The 18,433-nt window shown below is 43.7% G+C and overlaps 1 protein-coding gene across 4 annotated transcripts in view; it reads right to left on the reverse strand.

The window, feature by feature from the left end:
• Positions 1–1,127: 1,127 nt before the first annotated feature.
• Positions 1,128–18,433, reverse strand: part of LOC311131330 (myosin-10) — a gene marked incomplete at its 5' end in the record, with an annotated part of 86,896 nt that continues 69,590 nt past the window's right edge. For all 4 annotated transcript variants that reach the window (XM_084164255.1, XM_084164254.1, XM_084164252.1 and 1 more), the window contains 18 exons: positions 1,128–1,335; positions 1,559–1,731; positions 5,946–6,054; positions 6,860–7,068; positions 7,510–7,633; positions 8,089–8,306; positions 9,664–9,825; positions 10,121–10,333; positions 10,720–10,932; positions 11,172–11,420; positions 12,184–12,336; positions 12,592–12,696; positions 12,863–13,069; positions 13,907–14,051; positions 14,328–14,540; positions 17,068–17,239; positions 17,686–17,809; positions 18,194–18,331. In XM_084164255.1, the coding sequence (XP_084020381.1) occupies positions 1,185–1,335; positions 1,559–1,731; positions 5,946–6,054; positions 6,860–7,068; positions 7,510–7,633; positions 8,089–8,306; positions 9,664–9,825; positions 10,121–10,333; positions 10,720–10,932; positions 11,172–11,420; positions 12,184–12,336; positions 12,592–12,696; positions 12,863–13,069; positions 13,907–14,051; positions 14,328–14,540; positions 17,068–17,239; positions 17,686–17,809; positions 18,194–18,331 (3,078 nt within the window). In that variant the 3' untranslated portion in view covers positions 1,128–1,184. The remainder of the gene's footprint in view (positions 1,336–1,558; positions 1,732–5,945; positions 6,055–6,859; positions 7,069–7,509; positions 7,634–8,088; positions 8,307–9,663; positions 9,826–10,120; positions 10,334–10,719; positions 10,933–11,171; positions 11,421–12,183; positions 12,337–12,591; positions 12,697–12,862; positions 13,070–13,906; positions 14,052–14,327; positions 14,541–17,067; positions 17,240–17,685; positions 17,810–18,193; positions 18,332–18,433) is intronic.

Here is an 18,433-nt window from a genome sequence, read left to right on the forward strand (position 1 = left end):
TGTGCAGTTACGTGCAGTTTCCAGCGATTCTCTGTGATACGTATGCCAGCGACCATCTATCTAAGCATACCACACTTCTCTGCTTTCAACCCTTCTTCCTGAACAACAGGAAAAATAATAGTGTTCCAATTGGTCAAAATACAACAACAAAAAACGTCAATCATGACCTATGCGATTCCTATAAGAAGTCAGTTACCAATTGTTTTTAAAGTGTTGTGACAAGATGCTGTAGCAAGTGGATAAAAGCTTTTCACAATTAAAACATTCTTTCCATTCCATTGTTTTCTTCCAGAACCGGTCAGATTGTGTGAATCCACCATCTTGTTTCACAGTAGTGTTTAGAAGCGGAATAATAGTCTGTACATCAGGAAGAGACTCATGCAATGAGAGAAGCGGAGGCAGTCCATTGGCTGGCCATTGACCTCTGCCCTATCGTTGAGTAGGACTATCATTGGAGAGGACAGTTTAGTTAGGCCTGCTTTAAGCTAGGGGAGAGATGATGGCTTTAGATTTGGTAACACACTTGTATTACAAGACAATGTTTTGTTTCATGTGTGAGGAGGACGACAAAACGTTACCGAGTTTCACTCCTTTCCTTGCAGTTTGGCGTGTAGGTGGATACACATACCATACATACTCATATGTACACACACGCACATACGCATAGTTCATAAGTAAAAAGCACTTGTACATAAGTTTACATATTCATTTAAGCGGAGCACATAATTCCACGCCTAGGGAGGACTATATTAAGATGCTTCAGATCGTTGGGACACTCGCCGGGCCGAGCAGCTAGCCAGAGTAGAGTAGGAATAATGTTAGAGTAATGTTAGAGTAAGGCAGAGTAAACTGCCCAAGTGGGAGTAATTGTTTTGTCATCCCCAGGAAGAGAGCATTTCTGAGGGGGTGGGTGGTCTGGGTCGTAATCATTAGAACACACCGTAGCAAAACATTTGAAAACGTCTTTCAACGGAAAATGAAAACAAGCGGTTTTTATTGGACAAGTCCAGGTAGTCCCTCCCCGTTTCTGACTGTTTTCTTCTGTTTTGGTGTCTGATGAACACAACCCTGGTTCTCCCTGCTGTTGACTCGTGGACAGGGACAGATGGAGAGGCTGAAGTGTTGTTGTCACCATGATGCCAGACAGGATAATCGATAGGGTTGGTAGGATTAGCAGGGTGCGTCTATTCAGTCTGGTTGGAGGCTTGCGTGTCGTTGTGGTCGCTGGAGCGGCTGTCGGCGTCATCATCAGAATTGTCCACGGAGGCTCCGTCGATCTGGAGCTGCCGGCTGCGGCCTGAACGGCTAGACGAGAAGCTGATGGGGCCTCCACGCCTGAGGAGGACAGGCAAATACATACATGGTTATTTATCACACCCACAGATCTATGTCAGTGTGTGTGTCCTGTTGCATCTATAGGCACGTTGATGAACATGTATGGGCAGTGATAACAATGAATGTCTTCTTTGTTTTAAAGAAACTGTCAGAGGGAATGCCGACAGGCATAAATAACTACAGTATGTGAAGTGTATATACAGCGTGTTATGAGAGGCTATACCTCAGGCGGTTCTTGAGTGTGTTGACCTCGCGGTTCAGGCCCTCGCTGGCTTCGGTGGCGTCGTCCAGCTCCCTCTGTAGTTTCCTACGGGAGGCGTTGGCCCTGGTAGCCTCCTCCTCAGCCTCCTCCAGCTGACGCTTCAGCTGCTTCATACGAGAGTTGGCCTTCTCCATCTGACGGGGAGAATTTGAATTTTATTGGCACAATTCAACGTATTTACATAGCAAATTCATAGGCCAATTCAAAATGAAAACACTGCAAGTGCAAGAGAGAGAGAGAGAGAGAGAGAGAGAGAGAGAGAGAGAGAGAGAGAGAGAGAGAGAGAGAGAGATAGCAAGAGAGGGATAGAGAGAGAGAGAGAGAGAGAGAGAGAGAGAGAGAGAGAGAGAGAGAGAGAGAGAGAGAGAGAGAGAGAGAGAGAGAGAGAGAGAGAGAGAGAGAGAGAGAGAGAGAGAATCTGGACTTCACCAAAGAAATCGGAAATACAGACATTGTCATCCTACAAGAAACATGGTATAGAGGAGACGGACCCACTGGTTGCCCTCTAGGTTACAGAGAGCTGGTAGTCCCATCCACCAAACTACCAGGTGTGAAACAGGGAAGGGACTCAGGGGGTATGCTAATTTGGTATAGAGCAGACCTAACTCACTCTATTAAATTAATCAAAACAGGAACATTTTACATTTGGTTAGAAATTCAAAAGGAAATTATCTCAACTGAGAAAAATGTCCTCCTGTGTGCTACCTATATCCCCCCACTAGAATCCCCATACTTTAATGAAGACAGTTTCTCCATCCTGGAGGGGGAAATCAATCATTTCCAGACCCAGGGACATGTACTAGTCTGTGGCGACCTAAATGCCAGAACTGGACAAGAACCTGACACCCTCAGCACACAGGGGGACAAACACCTACCTGGAGGTGACAGCATTCCCTCCCCCATATGCCCCCCTAGGCACAACTACGACAACATAACCAACAAAAACGGGTCACGACTCCTGCAGCTCTGTCGCACACTGGGTATGTACATAGTCAATGGTAGGCTTTGAGGGGACTCCTATGGTAGGTACACCTATAGCTCATCTCTTGGCAGTAGTACTGTAGACTACTTTATCACTGACCTCAACCCAGAGTCTCTCAGAGCGTTCAGTCAGCCCACTGACACCCCTATCAGACCACAGCAAAATCACAGTCTACTTGAACAGAGCAATACTCAATCATGAGGCATCAAAGCCAAAGGAACTGAATAATATTAAGAAATGCTATAGATGGAAGGAAAAAAACAATTAGGAAACAACAAATTCAATCCATTCTAGACAACTTCCTGGACAAAACGTTCCACTGTAATAGTGAAGGTGTAAACTTGGCAGTAGAAAACCTAAACAGTATATTTGACCTCTCAGCTTCCCTATCAAATCTAAAAATCTCTAACAGAAAACCAAAGAAAAGTAATAACAGTGATAAATGGTTTGATGAAGAATGCAAAAACCTAAGAAAGAAATTGAGAAACCTATCCAACCAAAAACATAGAGACCCAGAAAACCTGAACCTACGCCTTCACTATGGCGAATCACTAAAACAATACAGAAATACACTACGGAAAAAGAAGGAACAGCATGTCAGAAATCAGCTCAATGTAATTGAAGAATCCATAGACTCTAACCACTTCTGGGAAAATTGGAAAACACTAAACAAACAACAACACGAAGAGCTATCTATCCAAAACGGAGATGTATGGGTAAACCACTTCTCCAATCTTTTTGGCCCTATAACAGAGAACAAACAGCAAAAAAATATACATGATCAAATGCAAATCTTAGAATCAACTATTAAAGACTACCAGAACCCACTGGATTCTCCAATTACATTGAATGAACTACAGGACAAAATACAAACCCTCCAACACAAAAAGTCCTGTGGTGTTGATGGTATCCTCAATGAAATGATAAAATATACAGACCACAAATTTCAATTAGCTATACTTAAACTCTTTAACATCATCCTTAGCTCTGGCATCTTCCCCAATATTTGGAACCAAGGACTGATCACCCCAATCCACAAAAGTGGAGACAAATTTGACCCTAATAACTACCGTGGGATATGCGTCAACAGCAACCTTGGGAAAATCCTCTGCATTATCATTAACAGCAGACTAGTTCATTTCCTCAGTGAAAACAATGTACTGAGCAAATGTCAAATTGGCTTTTTACCAAATTACCGTACGACAGACCACGTATTCACCCTGCACACCCTAATTGACAAACAAACAAACCAAAACAAAGGCAAAGTCTTCTCATGCTTTGTTGATTTCAAAAATGCTTTTGACTCAATTTGGCATGAGGGTCTGCTATACAAATTGATGGAAAGTGGGGTTGGGGGAAAAACATACAACATTATAAAATCCATGTACACAAACAACAAGTGTGCGGTTAAAATTGGCAAAAAACACACACATTTCTTTCCACAGGGCCGTGGGGTGAGACAGGGATGCAGTTTAAGCCCCACCCTCTTCAATATATATATCAACGAATTGGCGAGGGCACTAGAACAGTCTGCAGCACCCGGCCTCACCCTACTAGAATCTGAAGTCAAATGTCTTCTGTTTGCTGATGATCTGGTGCTTCTGTCACCAACCAAGGAGGGCCTACAGCAGCACCTAGATCTTCTGCACAGATTCTGTCAGACCTGACAGTAAATCTCAGTAAGACAAAAATAATGGTGTTCCAAAAAAGGTCCAGTTGCCAGGACCACAAATACAAATTCCATCTAGACACCGTTGCCCTAGCGCACACAAAAAACTATACATACCTCGGCCTAAACATCAGCGCCACAGGTAACTTCCACAAAGCTGTGAACGATCTGAGAGACAAGGCAAGAAGGGCCTTCTATGCCATCAAAAGGAACATAAAATTTGACATACCAATTAGGATCTGGCTAAAAATACTTGAATCAGTTATAGAACCCATTGCCCTTTATGGTTCTGAGGTCTGGGGTCCGCTCACCAACCAAGAATTCACAAAATGGGACAAACACCAAATTGAGACTCTGCATGCAGAATTCTGCAAAAACATCCTCCGTGTACAACGTAAAACACCAAATAATGCATGCAGAGCAGAATTAGGCCAATACCCGCTAATTATCAAAATCCAGAAAAGAGCCGTTAAATTCTATAACCACTTAAAAGGAAGCGATTCCCAAACCTTCCATAACAAAGCCATCACCTACAGAGAGATGAACTTGGAGAAGAGTCCCCTAAGTAAGCTTGTCCTGGGGCTCTGTTCACAAACACAAACAGACCCCACACAGCCCCAGGACAACAACAACAACAACACAACTAGATCCAACCAAATCATGAGAAAACAAAAAGAGAATTACTTGACACATTGGAAAGAACAAACAAAAAAACAGAGCAAACTAGAATGCTATTTGGCCCTAAACAGAGAGTACACAGTGGCAGAATACCTGACCACTGTGACTGACCCAAACTTAAGGAAAGCTTTGACTATGTACAGACTCAGTGAGCATAGCCTTGCTATTGAGAAAGGCCGCCGTAGGCAGACCTGGCTCTAAAGAGAAGACAGGCTATGTGCACACTGCCCACAAAATGAGGTGGAAACTGAGCTGCACTTCCTAACCTCCTGCCAAATGTATGACCATATTAGAGACACATATTTCCCTCAGATTACAGCGATCCACAAAGAATTCGAAAACAAACCCAATTTTGATAAACTCCCTTATCTACTGGGTGAAAAACCACAGTGTGCCATCACAGCTGCAAGATTTGTGACCTGTTGCCACAAGAAAAGGGCAACCAGTGAAGAACAAACACCATTGTAAATACAACCCATATTTATGTTTATTTATTTTCCCATTTGTACTTTAACTATTTGCACATTGTTACAACACTGTATATATACATAATATGACATTTGAAATGTCTTTATTCTTTTGAAACTTCTGAGTGTAATGTTTACTGTTAATATTTATTGTTTATTTCACTTTTGTTTACTATCTACTTCACTCGCTTTGGCACTGTTAACACACGTTTCCCATGCCAATAAAGCCCTTAAATTGAAATTGAATTGAATTGAGAGAGAGAGAGAGAGAGAGAGAGAGAGAGAGAGAGAGATGAAGGGCAAAAGTTGATAGAAACTAGAAAAACAAGGATGGAGAAAGGAGACAAAAGTTTGGGACAGAGAAGAATTGAGAGAGAACCAAAGCTACAGAAGAGCGTTGGGTGGGAAGAGGAGAGAGAGGGGTTCAGCACAGATGACACAGAGACACTCCGATTATAGTGAATTCGTAGCTAACATGGCCTTTTACTCACCCTTTCTAAATGTCAGAACAGATTGTTCCCGGTTCCCGGGGGACCCGAGATGACCACTCACCTGCTCCTTGTACTGGTCGGCATGGCGACGCTCGTCCTCCACCTGAATCACCACCTCTTTCAGCTTCTTCTCCGTGCGTCGGACGATCTTATTGGCTGCTGCCCTCTCCCTTGTAGGAAAAAGTGATAACGGGAAAGTGTGTAAATAGTGTCACCCTGACTGACTCATATCTGATGGGGACATACATTTGCATCAGGATGCAGTAAAATATTCCACTCTTGGCAACCTCATATATTTTCAGCCCCCTAATGTTAAAGGTCCAATACAGTTGTATTTATCTCAATATCAAATTATTTCTGGGTAACAATAAAGTACCTTCCTGTGATTGTTTTCAATTAAAATGGTCAAAAACGAAACAAAAATAACTTCTTAGCAAAGAGCAATTTCTCAAGCAAGAAATTTGCTAGGACTATCAGGGAGTGCTCTGAGTGGGGAGGGGAATACTAGCTGTTATTGGCAGAGAAGTTTGGAACTCTTTCTTATTGGTCTATTAACTCATTTACCATCTGGTGATGTCACCAGGCAGGCCAAAACTCCATCCCACCAAACAGGCTGAAATTTAATGTCTTTATACTAAATGAGCATTACTATCATTTTCACAATTTCACAGTATTACTCCAACCTCAGTGTGGAAATATATATACACAGCATAGGAAAATCACGTTTTTGACTGCACTGGGGCTTTAAAGGTCCAGATTTTGAGTAGTTTGTAATCTGATTCTAGATCTCTGGTTAGGGGAAACTCCTACCTCTAGCGGTCTATCGAGTAGGGGTAAATCATTACAATGAGTGTATGAGCTAGAGACCACCTATTCGAGCCTACATTTAATTCTAGGTGACCTCCCATCTTTAAACTCTGACCCCCATTATGATGTCTATTTAGTACAGTATATCAGGTATAGAAGGCTTCTCACTTGGCCTCCTGCTCCAGTTGCTCCTCAAGCTGCAGTATCTTGGCGTCCAGGGTGGTGATGGCAGCCTTGAACTTGGACTTGACTGCCCCCTCCAGCTCTCCCAGCTTGGCCTTCAGCTCCTTGTTCTGCCTCTCCATCCCTTGACGGGCGTTCTCACTCTTCTGGGCCGCGCTGCGCTCCCCAGCCAGCTCCGTGTTCAGGGTGTCCACCTTGGGAGAGAAATGGGGATGAAGGGAGAGACGGTGACTCTTTGTCCATCTCTATATAAAACCGTTAGCTGTGGGTCCCAGAAAGTAGTCTGGTGAGGTACTTGTAATTAGAGTCTATAATAGACTACTCTCCAGGCCACAGAGAGAGTACTCTCTAGGCCACAGAGAGAGTACTCTCCAGGCCACAGAGATAGTACTCTCTAGGCCACAGAGAGAGTACTCTCCAGGCCACAGAGAGAGTACTCTCCAGCCAACAGAGAGAGTACATTCTATGGTCCAGGAATCGTCTCTGTGTATGAGTGAATCTCAAAAGTACTTTCCTCTTGTCCGATCTCCTCCTTAAAACGTCAAGAGACAATGCCGGTTTAAGGAGAGTTTTACCTGTTTTGTACCTGCATGATCTGTGTGTATGTGTTTGACAATGTGAGAGTTGTACTCTACCTGCATGGTGGTCTTGCGGAAGCGGTCGTTGAGCAGCTCCATGTTGCTCTGTTCCTCCTCTAGTTCCTCCTCTAGCTGCGAGATGCGGGCCTCCAGCCTCCTCTTCTCATCCAGCAGGGCCGACCTGACACAAACAAATGCATGATTCAGTGATGTGGTTGGTACAGAACACAGCATAAAGCTGCAATATCTAACTTTTTGGGCGACCTGACCAAATTCAGATAGAAATGTGAGTTATAGGTCTGTCATTCTCATTGAAAGTAAGTCTAAGAAGCGGTAGATCTGTTCTATGTGTGCTATTTCTATGCTTCCCATTCTCAGCCTCGTTTTTTGCGTCTTTTACTTTCAGTTTTGTACACCAGCTTCAAACAGCTGAAAATACAAGATTTTGGATAGATAGTAGATAGTACAATGATTCTCTACACAATGATTCTCTACATTGCTTGTTTTGTCACATAAACTGAAATTAGGCAAACTATAAAAATTTGAGCAACCAGTGATTTCTGCATATTGCACCATTAAATCTGTAAAAGATCATGCTTGAATTTGATCATTAATCAGGAAAATTTAGCTACTCACTTTCCAGAGGTGCTATTTGAGATCTCGTCGGCCAGCTCGTCTCTCTCCTGCTCAGCGTGTCTACGGGCCCTCTCTGAAGCCGCCAGGTCCTCCTGCAGCTGTAGGATCTCAGCTTCCAGGCCCTTGAGTTTCTTCTCGTTCTCCTTAGACTGGGCAAAGATCTCGTCACGGGATGCTCTGGCCTCCTCCAGCTCCCTCTGGTAGTCCTTCATCTGGGCCTGCAGGTGGCAGCAGCAAGACAAAGAGTAAGACCAACTGTCTGAGGCAACTATACAGGGTTAGGGATGAACTCCATTTCCTCAATGCTCCTCTATGGCAGCATTTACACAGGCAGCCCAATTCTGATATTTCTTGCCACTAATTGGTATTTTGACCAATCAGATCAATCTGTTGTCCATAATTGGGCTGCCTGTGTAAACGCAGCCTATCAGATTTTTTTTTAAATTCAGTTTTTCTTCCCAAATTGAATTGAAATGGAATCGACCCCAACCCCGCAGCTATACTGAATATAATAGTGTAAGGCCAGCGGGGAAGCTACAAATGAGACCAGACCAACTGGGACAACTAGAGTTTACAGCATCAGGGATGTAATCTGAATACAGACGTTGGTAGTGCTGGGCATATTGTGGTGAATTATTATTAATGAACTGTATAGTTTAATGGACTATGAGGTAGAACTGGGTTAATCAAGAGCATAAAGTTAGAATTCTTTGTTACTGGGCCAGGAATTGTATTGGGTCATTTAATTTCACTGTGTGGGTGAGTAGAGAGGGAATCTGCCCTAGGGTCAGATTGCTTGCTCTTACTTAGATCCATGGTTGTCTTATCATATCAAAGACTGAAACGGGCTTGGGACGTTTGTTTTTGTCTTCAAACACAGTGAAAAGAGCCAGGGTTGAACAGAGTTTAAACTAAACATGAGTGTTTTTGCAAGATAATGATTGATTGATTGTAGTACTCTGAACTTAATGAAAGTTGAGTTTAGCCGCTCTCAGAGACAAAGGAAGTGGGCGGAGCAATAAAAGAGCGGGAAAAAGGAAGAGGACTATATAAGATGGAGGGAGACCGTAAGGGGGTGTGCCACTCTGCAGACGGGTATCGGCTTTGTTGAAACTTTAATAAAGTCATTTTCTTGATGCAACAAAAACTCTGTAAGACCTTATTTGTAATAAAGTATAGTGGTTATTTTCCACAACATAATTCTAATCTAGGCTACATTAAAGCTGACTACACAGGACAGGTATGTAGTTGGTGGACAGACAGGCACAGATACCATACCTGTAGAGGCTACCGGTCCATTTTATTGATAAAAGGATACAGGTGTAATAAATAATATTGCTGATTATCAGAGATCAGACAACCAGGAGTTCCTAATTAATCAGGCAAAAAATATTAACATTTTCGGGTCGCAAAATTCTGGTAACTTTCCCAAACTTCCCAGAATTCCTGGTTGGAAGATTCTTGGAATTCTGGGAAAGTTACCAGAATTTTGCAACACTATTTATAATCTATTAATAGCTCAACAACACAATTTGAGGATGGACATGCAAACCCAAATCCTGTATGAAGTCTCACCTGTAGTTTTCTGAGCTGTTTGATGGCTTCATCTCTGGCCTTGTTGGATGCTTCTATCTGCCCCTCCAGGTCCTTGAGGTCCATCTCCAGCTTCTTCTTAGCCGCCACAGCCAGGGCTCTCTGCTTCCTCTCATCCTCCAGCTCTGCCTCCATCTCACGAACCTGGGGAAGGGGTCAGACAACAAGATATTGCAGAGAGGGTTGAAAACACCAAGTAAGTGATGAAACCTAGTGAAGTTTGGGTTCTATCTTGCTCGGATACAATAACAGTTAGGGTGAAGATAGATGGGGAGTCCACAATGAGTCCATAAGTTAAAGTTTTAGTCCTGAAGGGCCATATAATAAGGTGGTGATTATTTTCTCAGAGCTGTTGGCCTAGCTAAATCAAACACCTGAGTTTCTATTGGAGGTGTGCATGTTACTCCCCAAAAAGGGTCCTCTCTGCTTGCCTCTGTACCTGTTTGACCAGCGTCCTCTTCTTCTCCTCGTTCTGTTCGTCTCTGGCCTGCAGGTCCCTGTCAAACTGGGCCTTCATGGCCTGCATGTTGACCTCCAGACGCAGCTTGCCGTCCTCCGTGGCCTGCAGCTCGTCCTCCAGCTCCTCCAGCTGGGTCCTCATCTCCTCCACCTGCTGCTCCAGGGTGCGCTTCGACTTCTCCAGCTCATGGACCTACACACAGGGGGACGTAGAGAGACTGGTAGCAACAACATCTCTTTCTGAGTCTAAACTGTCATAAGGAAGCTATCCCATAGGATTAGTCAAACAAATTCTCACTCAAAGCAACATTCTTAGGTGGGTAGACAGCGTTCTTTCAGAAAGCTTTATGTGTGTAAGGTCTCCAACAAAGTTTGGGAACCACCATCAGCTCCAGTAACACCGCATTCTCACTCATTCTGTGGTGGGTGGATTGGTGGCCATATTGGAAGAAACCTACCAAAACCTGTACATTTTGGTTCTATCAATTCTCATTGGATGAGCCAAGTCTAGGTTTAGGACTGGGTTGTATAAGGTATTTGAGAAGCTTCAGCTCCTGTACGGGGGTTTAAACTACGTACGCTCTTGCCCACGTCGTCCTTGGAGCTCATCAAATCCTCCATCTCAGTCCTCAGCTGCTTGTTGAGCCTCTCAAACTCCTCCTTGGCCTCCAGGGCCTCGTCCAGAGCCCGGGCCATAGACAGAGCCTTGGTCTCCTTCTCCCTGGCCTCAGCCTCGGCCTTGTCACGCTCCTCAGCATAGCGGGCAGAGATGGTCTTCTCCTCAGCCAGGAGCTAACATAGAGGGAGAAGATTGTGATGAAGAAGGATAGCAAGTAAAGCCTTACCGGTAAGTTACGTTAACGAAGGCAATCATTTAAATCAAGAAATCACAAAAACTCAGCCATTACTTCATTAATGGCAGGTCAACTTTTATTTTGCAGAGAGGGGAGAAGGAGATAAGCAAAGATGAGAGGAGGGAGAAAAGGAAGAGAGATAGAGGAAAGGTGAGACAAATGGAGATGATACGATACCTGGTCGAACTTCTTCTGCTTCTTCTCCAGGTTGGAGACGATGGTCCTCTGGTGGTCCAGGTCCACCATGAGGTCATCCAGCTCCTGCTGCAGGCGGGTCTTGGTCTTCTCCATCTTGTCGAAGGCGGAGGCCTTCTCCTCTAGCCTCTGGCTAGTCAGCTCCATGTCCTTCTGCAGCTTCCTCTTCACCTCCTCCAGAGACTCCAGGGTCCCCACGTCCTCATCCAGCTTCTTCCTAGACTCAAACAGCTAGGTAGAGAAGTTCTTACATGAGGAAATAATGTTCACAGCTTTATGAGTGAGCATTTGATATACAGAAAATGACAGTGGTCTTTAAAAAAAAACCACATTACTGATATTATATTCAACCAGTGTTAGGGAAGCTACTATGAAAATATATTTTACCAAGCTACCAATTACTTCACACTGAAAGAAGTTAAGCTACACCAAAACTACCCTACTTTAAAAAGGTAGTTGACTACATCCAAACTACTTTGTGAAAAAGTATATCTAAATCTGAAATGTCATAGACTACAAATTGCAAGAATAGATCACTTTTGGGTCATATGTTAACAGAATGTGTTATTTAGCCTATTAAACAAAAACGACGTTCCAAGAGAAAATTAGGCAGGTCTAATGCCGAAAAATATAATAAATTATGGCCTACTTCACCCATATTTTATTTTTGCAAAATAAGTACTGTGTAGTTCCAGTACTTAGCTACACCACTATATGGCAAAAAGTAATTAACTACTGACAACACTACCTAGATTTGAATTTAGTTCAACTACCACCAAGCTACTGCAAAATGTACTTAAATTACTAGTTGAACTACATGTAGTTTACTTCTCCCCGACACTGTATTCAACTTATATCCAATACCTATTTCGTGAGTAAGGAATCTAGCTACCACAACCTGTAATGAATATCAATGGTGTGTGTACACAGACGGAAATCCTGTCCAGTCCTTCTATTGGCAGTGAAACAATAAGAATGCTAGTGGGGTCCATACCTGTGCCTGCAGCGTGGCCAGTTGTTTCTCCAGGTTCCTGCGGGCCTCCTCGTCCTCCTCCTGCTGCTCCTGCAGGGTGCTCTTGTCCTCCTCCAGTTGACGGATACGACCGCTCAGGTTCAGCTTCTGACGAGTCTCCTCCTGGAGCAGCTCCTACACACACACACACACACACACACACACACACACACACACACACACACACACACACACACACACACACACACACACACACACAATAAGACTCTGGAAATTAAGTTGTTTTTACAGATTGCCATTAGCTACAAGTGTCTCCAATAATGAAGTGTCATCAAAGGACATTTGCTTCCATAGCATATTACAATATCTACAACTTCGATTTAAACTATTAGAGCATGTAATGGCTTGGTGACGTATATGGTGTCTCACCTGTGTGTCCTGTAGAGTACTCTCCAGGCTGGCTGAATCCTTGGCCAGCTTGATTCCCTTTTTCTCAGCGTCCTCCAGCAGGGCGGAGACAGTGTCCAGCTCCGTCTACAGACAGAGGTCTATTAATATCTCTTCATATTCAAATGAAAACATATTTACTCAAATTTTGAGAAACCAATTGACTTCATCACATAGTCCCAGTGGTCTCCCCCCCTATGAGGGGTGTGATGACGACAGACAGACAGTGTGGTCCATTGACTTGCCCTCTAACCTGTAGTTTGTGTGTGCGGTCGGCCAGCTCTACTTTAGCCCTCTCTCCCTCGGTGGCTCGGGCCATGAACTCCTGCAGCTGAGCCTCCATCTTCTTCCTCTTGTGTTCTGACTCTGTCTTGGCCTGCTGTAGCCCCTTCACCTCGCTCAACAGCTCCTTGTTGTCACTCTCCAGGGTACACTTGTTCTTCTCCAGGTTGGACTTGAACTGCAGCGGAAAGAGGGGAGAGAGGGGTTGTGTTATACATTGGGGAGACAAGAGAATTTTACAGGGTATGTTGGGGAGATGGATGTTGGGTAGGCCCACCCTCTTGGCCTGCTTAGCAAAGTAGTGATAGTGTAGTGTTACTACTGTATGAGATGACGTTATGTTGACAGGTGTATTTTCTCAGGTGGCGACCAATGATTTATATATACACTAGATGACTGATAGAGGGCGCTGTGTTGAAGCCACCTTCCCGCCATCTTGGCACTCCCCCACCATTGTAAAAAATAATATTTTGGAAGCTATAGAAATGCATTTATTAATGTCTACATTCATGTTTGCCACGTTTATTCTATTACAGACACCTTAATGCATACCTTTACATTATATTATGAGCTAAACATAAAAAATGTAAATTAAATATAAAAACACGTAGTATACTTTTTAGAGTTTACTAATGTTACTGTCCCCATGACAACACATACATACTTAAATACATGTAATTCTGTCCTTGAAACATTTAATTTAAATACTGTAGAATTCCATTAATTCCTATGGAGGACTGCTCCTACTGGGGATTGTCAATATGGCTGACCGCTGGCTTCAAAGCCTCTCAATGGCCAATTCATAGTGTCAACAATCCAGGGTTTATATACATCATTGGAAGAGATCCACCCTCTTGACCTGCTAAACATGTATGTAGTGTTACTACTGTATAATGACGTTATGGTTGGTAGGTGTCATGTCTGATGGTGGACCTAGCCTCTTGGCCTGCTAAACATGTAATGAGATATGTTATTAGATGATTGACAGGTGTATTGTCTCTGATTATAGACCCACCCTCTTGGCTTGCTCCAAATTCTCAGACAGCTCTTCCAGGGCGGTGGAGTGTCTCTGTCTCATCTCCTGGACCTGAGACTCGTGGTTCTTGGTCTCCTCGTCGATGGCCTTCTTCAGCTCAGCCACCTCCTGCTCTCGCTTGGTCCTGAGAGGAGAGAAGGAGAGGAGAGGGGGGTTAGGAAGGTAGACCCATAAAAGACACCTCACTGAGGGGCTGTGTCTCTCCATAGCCCCATACAGATACACACGCAGGTACTTTGCTAAACTATGACAGTGCCACTTTTTCAGTGCGACCCTACAATGGTTCTTTATCAATTTCTAAAAGCACTGAATAAACATATTGGGACTACAGTAAACATATAAACGTATCACCGCAGCAGAGAGCAGTACATCTGAGGCTTGACAAGCAGTGTTCAAGTACCTGAGCTCCTGCTGGGCGGCGGTGGTATCCAGAGTGTCCTCCAGCTCAGTCTTCAGAGCCTCCAGCTCCTCACTGAGGTCCCTCTTGAGTTTCTCGGCCTTGTTCCTGGACACCTTCTCTGACTCCAGGTCCTCCTGCAGCTCTGACAGCTGGGCCTGCAGCTCCCGCACAGCTTTCAGGGCGTTGTTCTTCTGGGCCGCCTCGTCATCACCCCTGGTACACACACACACACACACACAGCAAACCATTAGCAAAATCAACATGGAAATCATTAGACTAGTTAGCTAATGCCAGGATACATTCCATTTGAATGAAGAGGTGAGAAATCATGTTAACTGTGGGGCGTTCATCTGAGCAGTAATTTGACAGTACCAGAGATATCCAAATGTTAGGATCATTTTGGGTAAAACCATGGAAACACAAAACTGGTACATAAAATCACTACACATTCTCTAAATCCCCCAAAATGTCTGATCATTTCAAAATCATACAGGCCCTAGCAAGTGAGACTGCAGTCTGGTAACAAAACCCCAGTGAACACAGGGTGGCAGTGTGATCGACCTTACAGCGGGTGAGCTCATGGAGGACCAGTGTGTGTTAGTCAGCCTGCCGTGTGTGTTTGTGTGTGTGTCTGAGAAGTGAGTTTCTTGAATGTGTCCGTCTGTGCCTTTCTCTGTCAGTAGAAATGCCATTGAGAGCGAAGCCATAATGAGATTGAATATGTGTTCTTGCTAGCAGTCAGGCTAGATTAAACTATTACTATTATTCTGGATTCACTCTAATATATCTACTCTGGATTGTTAATTGGATTTGTTCTGTCATTTCTTGATTAGAATTTTGATTATTTGTGTATTTGTATTGTTTTTGTAAGACATTCTACTGCACTGTTGGAGCTAGTAACATAAGCATTTCGCTGCACCTGCTATAACACCTGCAAATCTGTGTACGTAACCAATACACCTTGATTTGACTCCTGAGTCCTGCCTGCATTCCTTAGACATTCCTGTGTTACAGCTTCTGAAGAGGCCTGTCCCTTTGCCAGGACCAAATAATGACTCCATGTCCAATTAGGTATTACACACTGATGAAACCATGGATAACAATATAATAGCTACTAATGAGTCATTATAGTCAAATAGCAACTGTCCAGACTTTGGTAATACAATAGCCCCACAATTATAAACATTCATAGAATTCCAACTGAAATACTTTAGCCTAAGTGTAATGGTTTAATCCACTAGCCTATGACCAAGTGATGATTTCAGAAGGTCATATAGGACTGACTGTTTCCCATTGGCCTACAGTCTACACCTGAATTCGCCACATCCAAATGATTGGACTTCACCTTCATGCCAATGACCTCTTGTAGCCAGAGGAGGAACTCATTAGTATGTGGTCTCAGTTTCCCTAATCAAAAGGGACTTAATTGAATGTGACACCAAACGTGTTGCTTATGAATATTTTCCACTAAATTAGGTCTGAATTGGCTTTGGATTACAAAGAATGTTAAATTAACAATCAAGCTAGATTGAGGTAATACTTGGATGCAAGTTGACACTCTTTCTCCTTCTTCCAAGAGACAGGCCTTTTTCAAGCCATATCTGGTAATGTTTTCTTTTAATCCAGCAGCCCTGTTCAGAAGCTATTCAAAATAAACATCTGTGAAGTACAAACAGATTTCGTGACCAATTCCCTCTGAGGTGTGAGACGATCCGTCATGGCCAAGCTGAAATTCCTTTTCCTTTCCGTTGGAAAATGTAGTGAGAGACTTGGATGGGGCACATCATCAATCTCTATCAATCTGCCTCGGAGTGTGAGTGTGTCTCTAGTGAGGATGATAGCCAGCATACCAGCACACACTGCACTAAGGAAGGCATTGGTTTAGTTTAGAGTGAACCCATGCCACTGAACAACTAAGCAGTTGGACTGTGTGGCTGCTTTTAAATATTTAGTTCAAAGCCAACATGAGGGTATGTGCCCACATGAAAAAATACTATAGTATACTATGGTTAAATAATATTGTATTCACTGTAGTGTTTTTGCAGACTTTACTGTAGTATACTGTAGTATTTACAATCTACTGTACTGTTGGAACTAGTAACATAAGCATTTCGCTGCACCTGCTATAACACCTGCAAATCTGTGTATATACTATAGTAATTACTGTAGTGTTTTTGTGGCCTGTAGTATACTGTAGTATTTACTATAGTATCCTATAATATACTACAACATTATATAGTAAGTACTATACATGATTGAGGTATACTACAGTGTGTAGTATAGTATTCTACAGTATACTACAGAATTCTATAGTAAGTACTGTAGTATTCTATAGTAAACTGTGGTATTTTTAAATGTATGTGTGTGTGTGTGTGTGTGTGTGCCCGCTGGGTCTCAACTGCTTGCCCTGTAGAGTGGTCTGTTGCTATGGGGACAGGCGATGGAAGTGGGAGTATATGTGTGGGTGCACATTTAGCCGGTATGGTTTACTGGACCACAGTAGTGGCCGGGCAGGTTGCCATAGGAACAGGCAACCCCAGCGGTACAGGCTTGCATGGTGGGCAAACCTTATCTATTCATAATCTATTCCCCTTATTGATCCAGGTAACGTTCAGATAGTATATCCTCCATTTCATTTCATTTCACCATTTCAAAACATTTTATCTTGTATCGTGCAAACTGAACACAACCCATGAACGTTATTGAGAATCCATTTTGGGGCTGGAGGGGAGTATCTCACCTGGCCAGAGCGGCCTGTAGCTCCTCCTCCTTCTTGGCCAGCTGGATCTTGAGCTCCTCTATCTGGGCCTGCAGCTCAGCTATCTGGTCCTGGAGGTCAGTGGTCTCAGCGTCTAGCTTCCTCTTGGCCTTCTCCAGCTCCTGGCGAGTCTTCTCCTCCTTCTTCAGGCACTCTGATGAGACACACACACACACACACACACACACACAATGAAAATAGATGTTGGCCCAGCACTCAAAAGTATCCACTCCAACATTCCACTCAAGCAGTAGTAACCAGATTCTTCAGCTTGGTAAGCCATTAAGTCATTGTGGTGTCCGAACTGAAATGGAACTCCTATGCATATGCAGAATCACATTACCAGGGAAGTCTTAATCTTATCTAGTCTGTAGTCTTATCTTAATCTTATTTTATGCAGTTGAATGTCTGCCATGTTGAGGGAGTTACAGTAAGTTCTACAATTAATCTTTCCTGCATCCTCAAAACGCATTGGAGAAGAATGCCTGACGGGAAGGACCTCGGACCTTCTCCTCCAACACAGTTTGAGAAGACAGCGAAGAGAAAGAGAGCAAGGAATCGAGGAGACCAATTGAGGAAGAGCCACAGTGAAGCCTTTACCTTCCAGGTCCACCATCATCATCTCCTGCTTGTTCTTGACCTTGCCCAGGTTCTTGGCCTTCTCCTCCTCCTCCGTCAACTGGGAGGTCATCTCGGCCACACGGTCGTCCAGCAGCTTCTTCTCCTGTTGGGTGGAGAGAGGAGAGGAGAGATGTTAAACCTCTCTACAGTTTTCTACAACAGGGGTCTACAACGTGTGGCTCCAGAGCCGCATGTGGTTCTTCAGCTTCCCCTTTATGGCATCCTCTAATAAATCATTTGTATCAGATTAAGATCATCTTAAACATCTCTACTATCCCCTGTACCCTTTAGGGCTCTATACATTTCCAATGCCTAATTTATGCCTTTCGCTTCAATCAAACGCCCATTCCCATCCGCACAGGGTTCCGCGTTCAGTGTTGGGAGGGGACATTCGATATTGCGTCTTCTGGTTTCGTTCGAGAGGACCTAGCGGACGGTGTGGAAGCAGAGGGTGTAGATTAGGCTTAAGTGTGCCCTCTTCTCTGACCTTGAGGAACTTGGAGTTCTGGTCCTCCAGCAGTAGAATGTCCTCCTCCATCTTCTTGATCTTGGCCTCTGCCGTCACCTTCTCCAGCTGCAGCTTCTGCCTGGCTGCCTCCTCCTCATCTAACTGCTCCTCTAGATCCTATGGATAGACAATGGACATACATACATTCAACCAAAAGACACTCAGTATCTTCAGCACAAGGATATGTATTGCAATGCTGAAGTTATCAATAGTTTTAGT

This window comes from Coregonus lavaretus, assembly GCF_964263955.1.
Source record: "Coregonus lavaretus genome assembly, chromosome: 6".
Lineage (NCBI taxonomy): Eukaryota > Metazoa > Chordata > Actinopteri > Salmoniformes > Salmonidae > Coregonus > Coregonus lavaretus.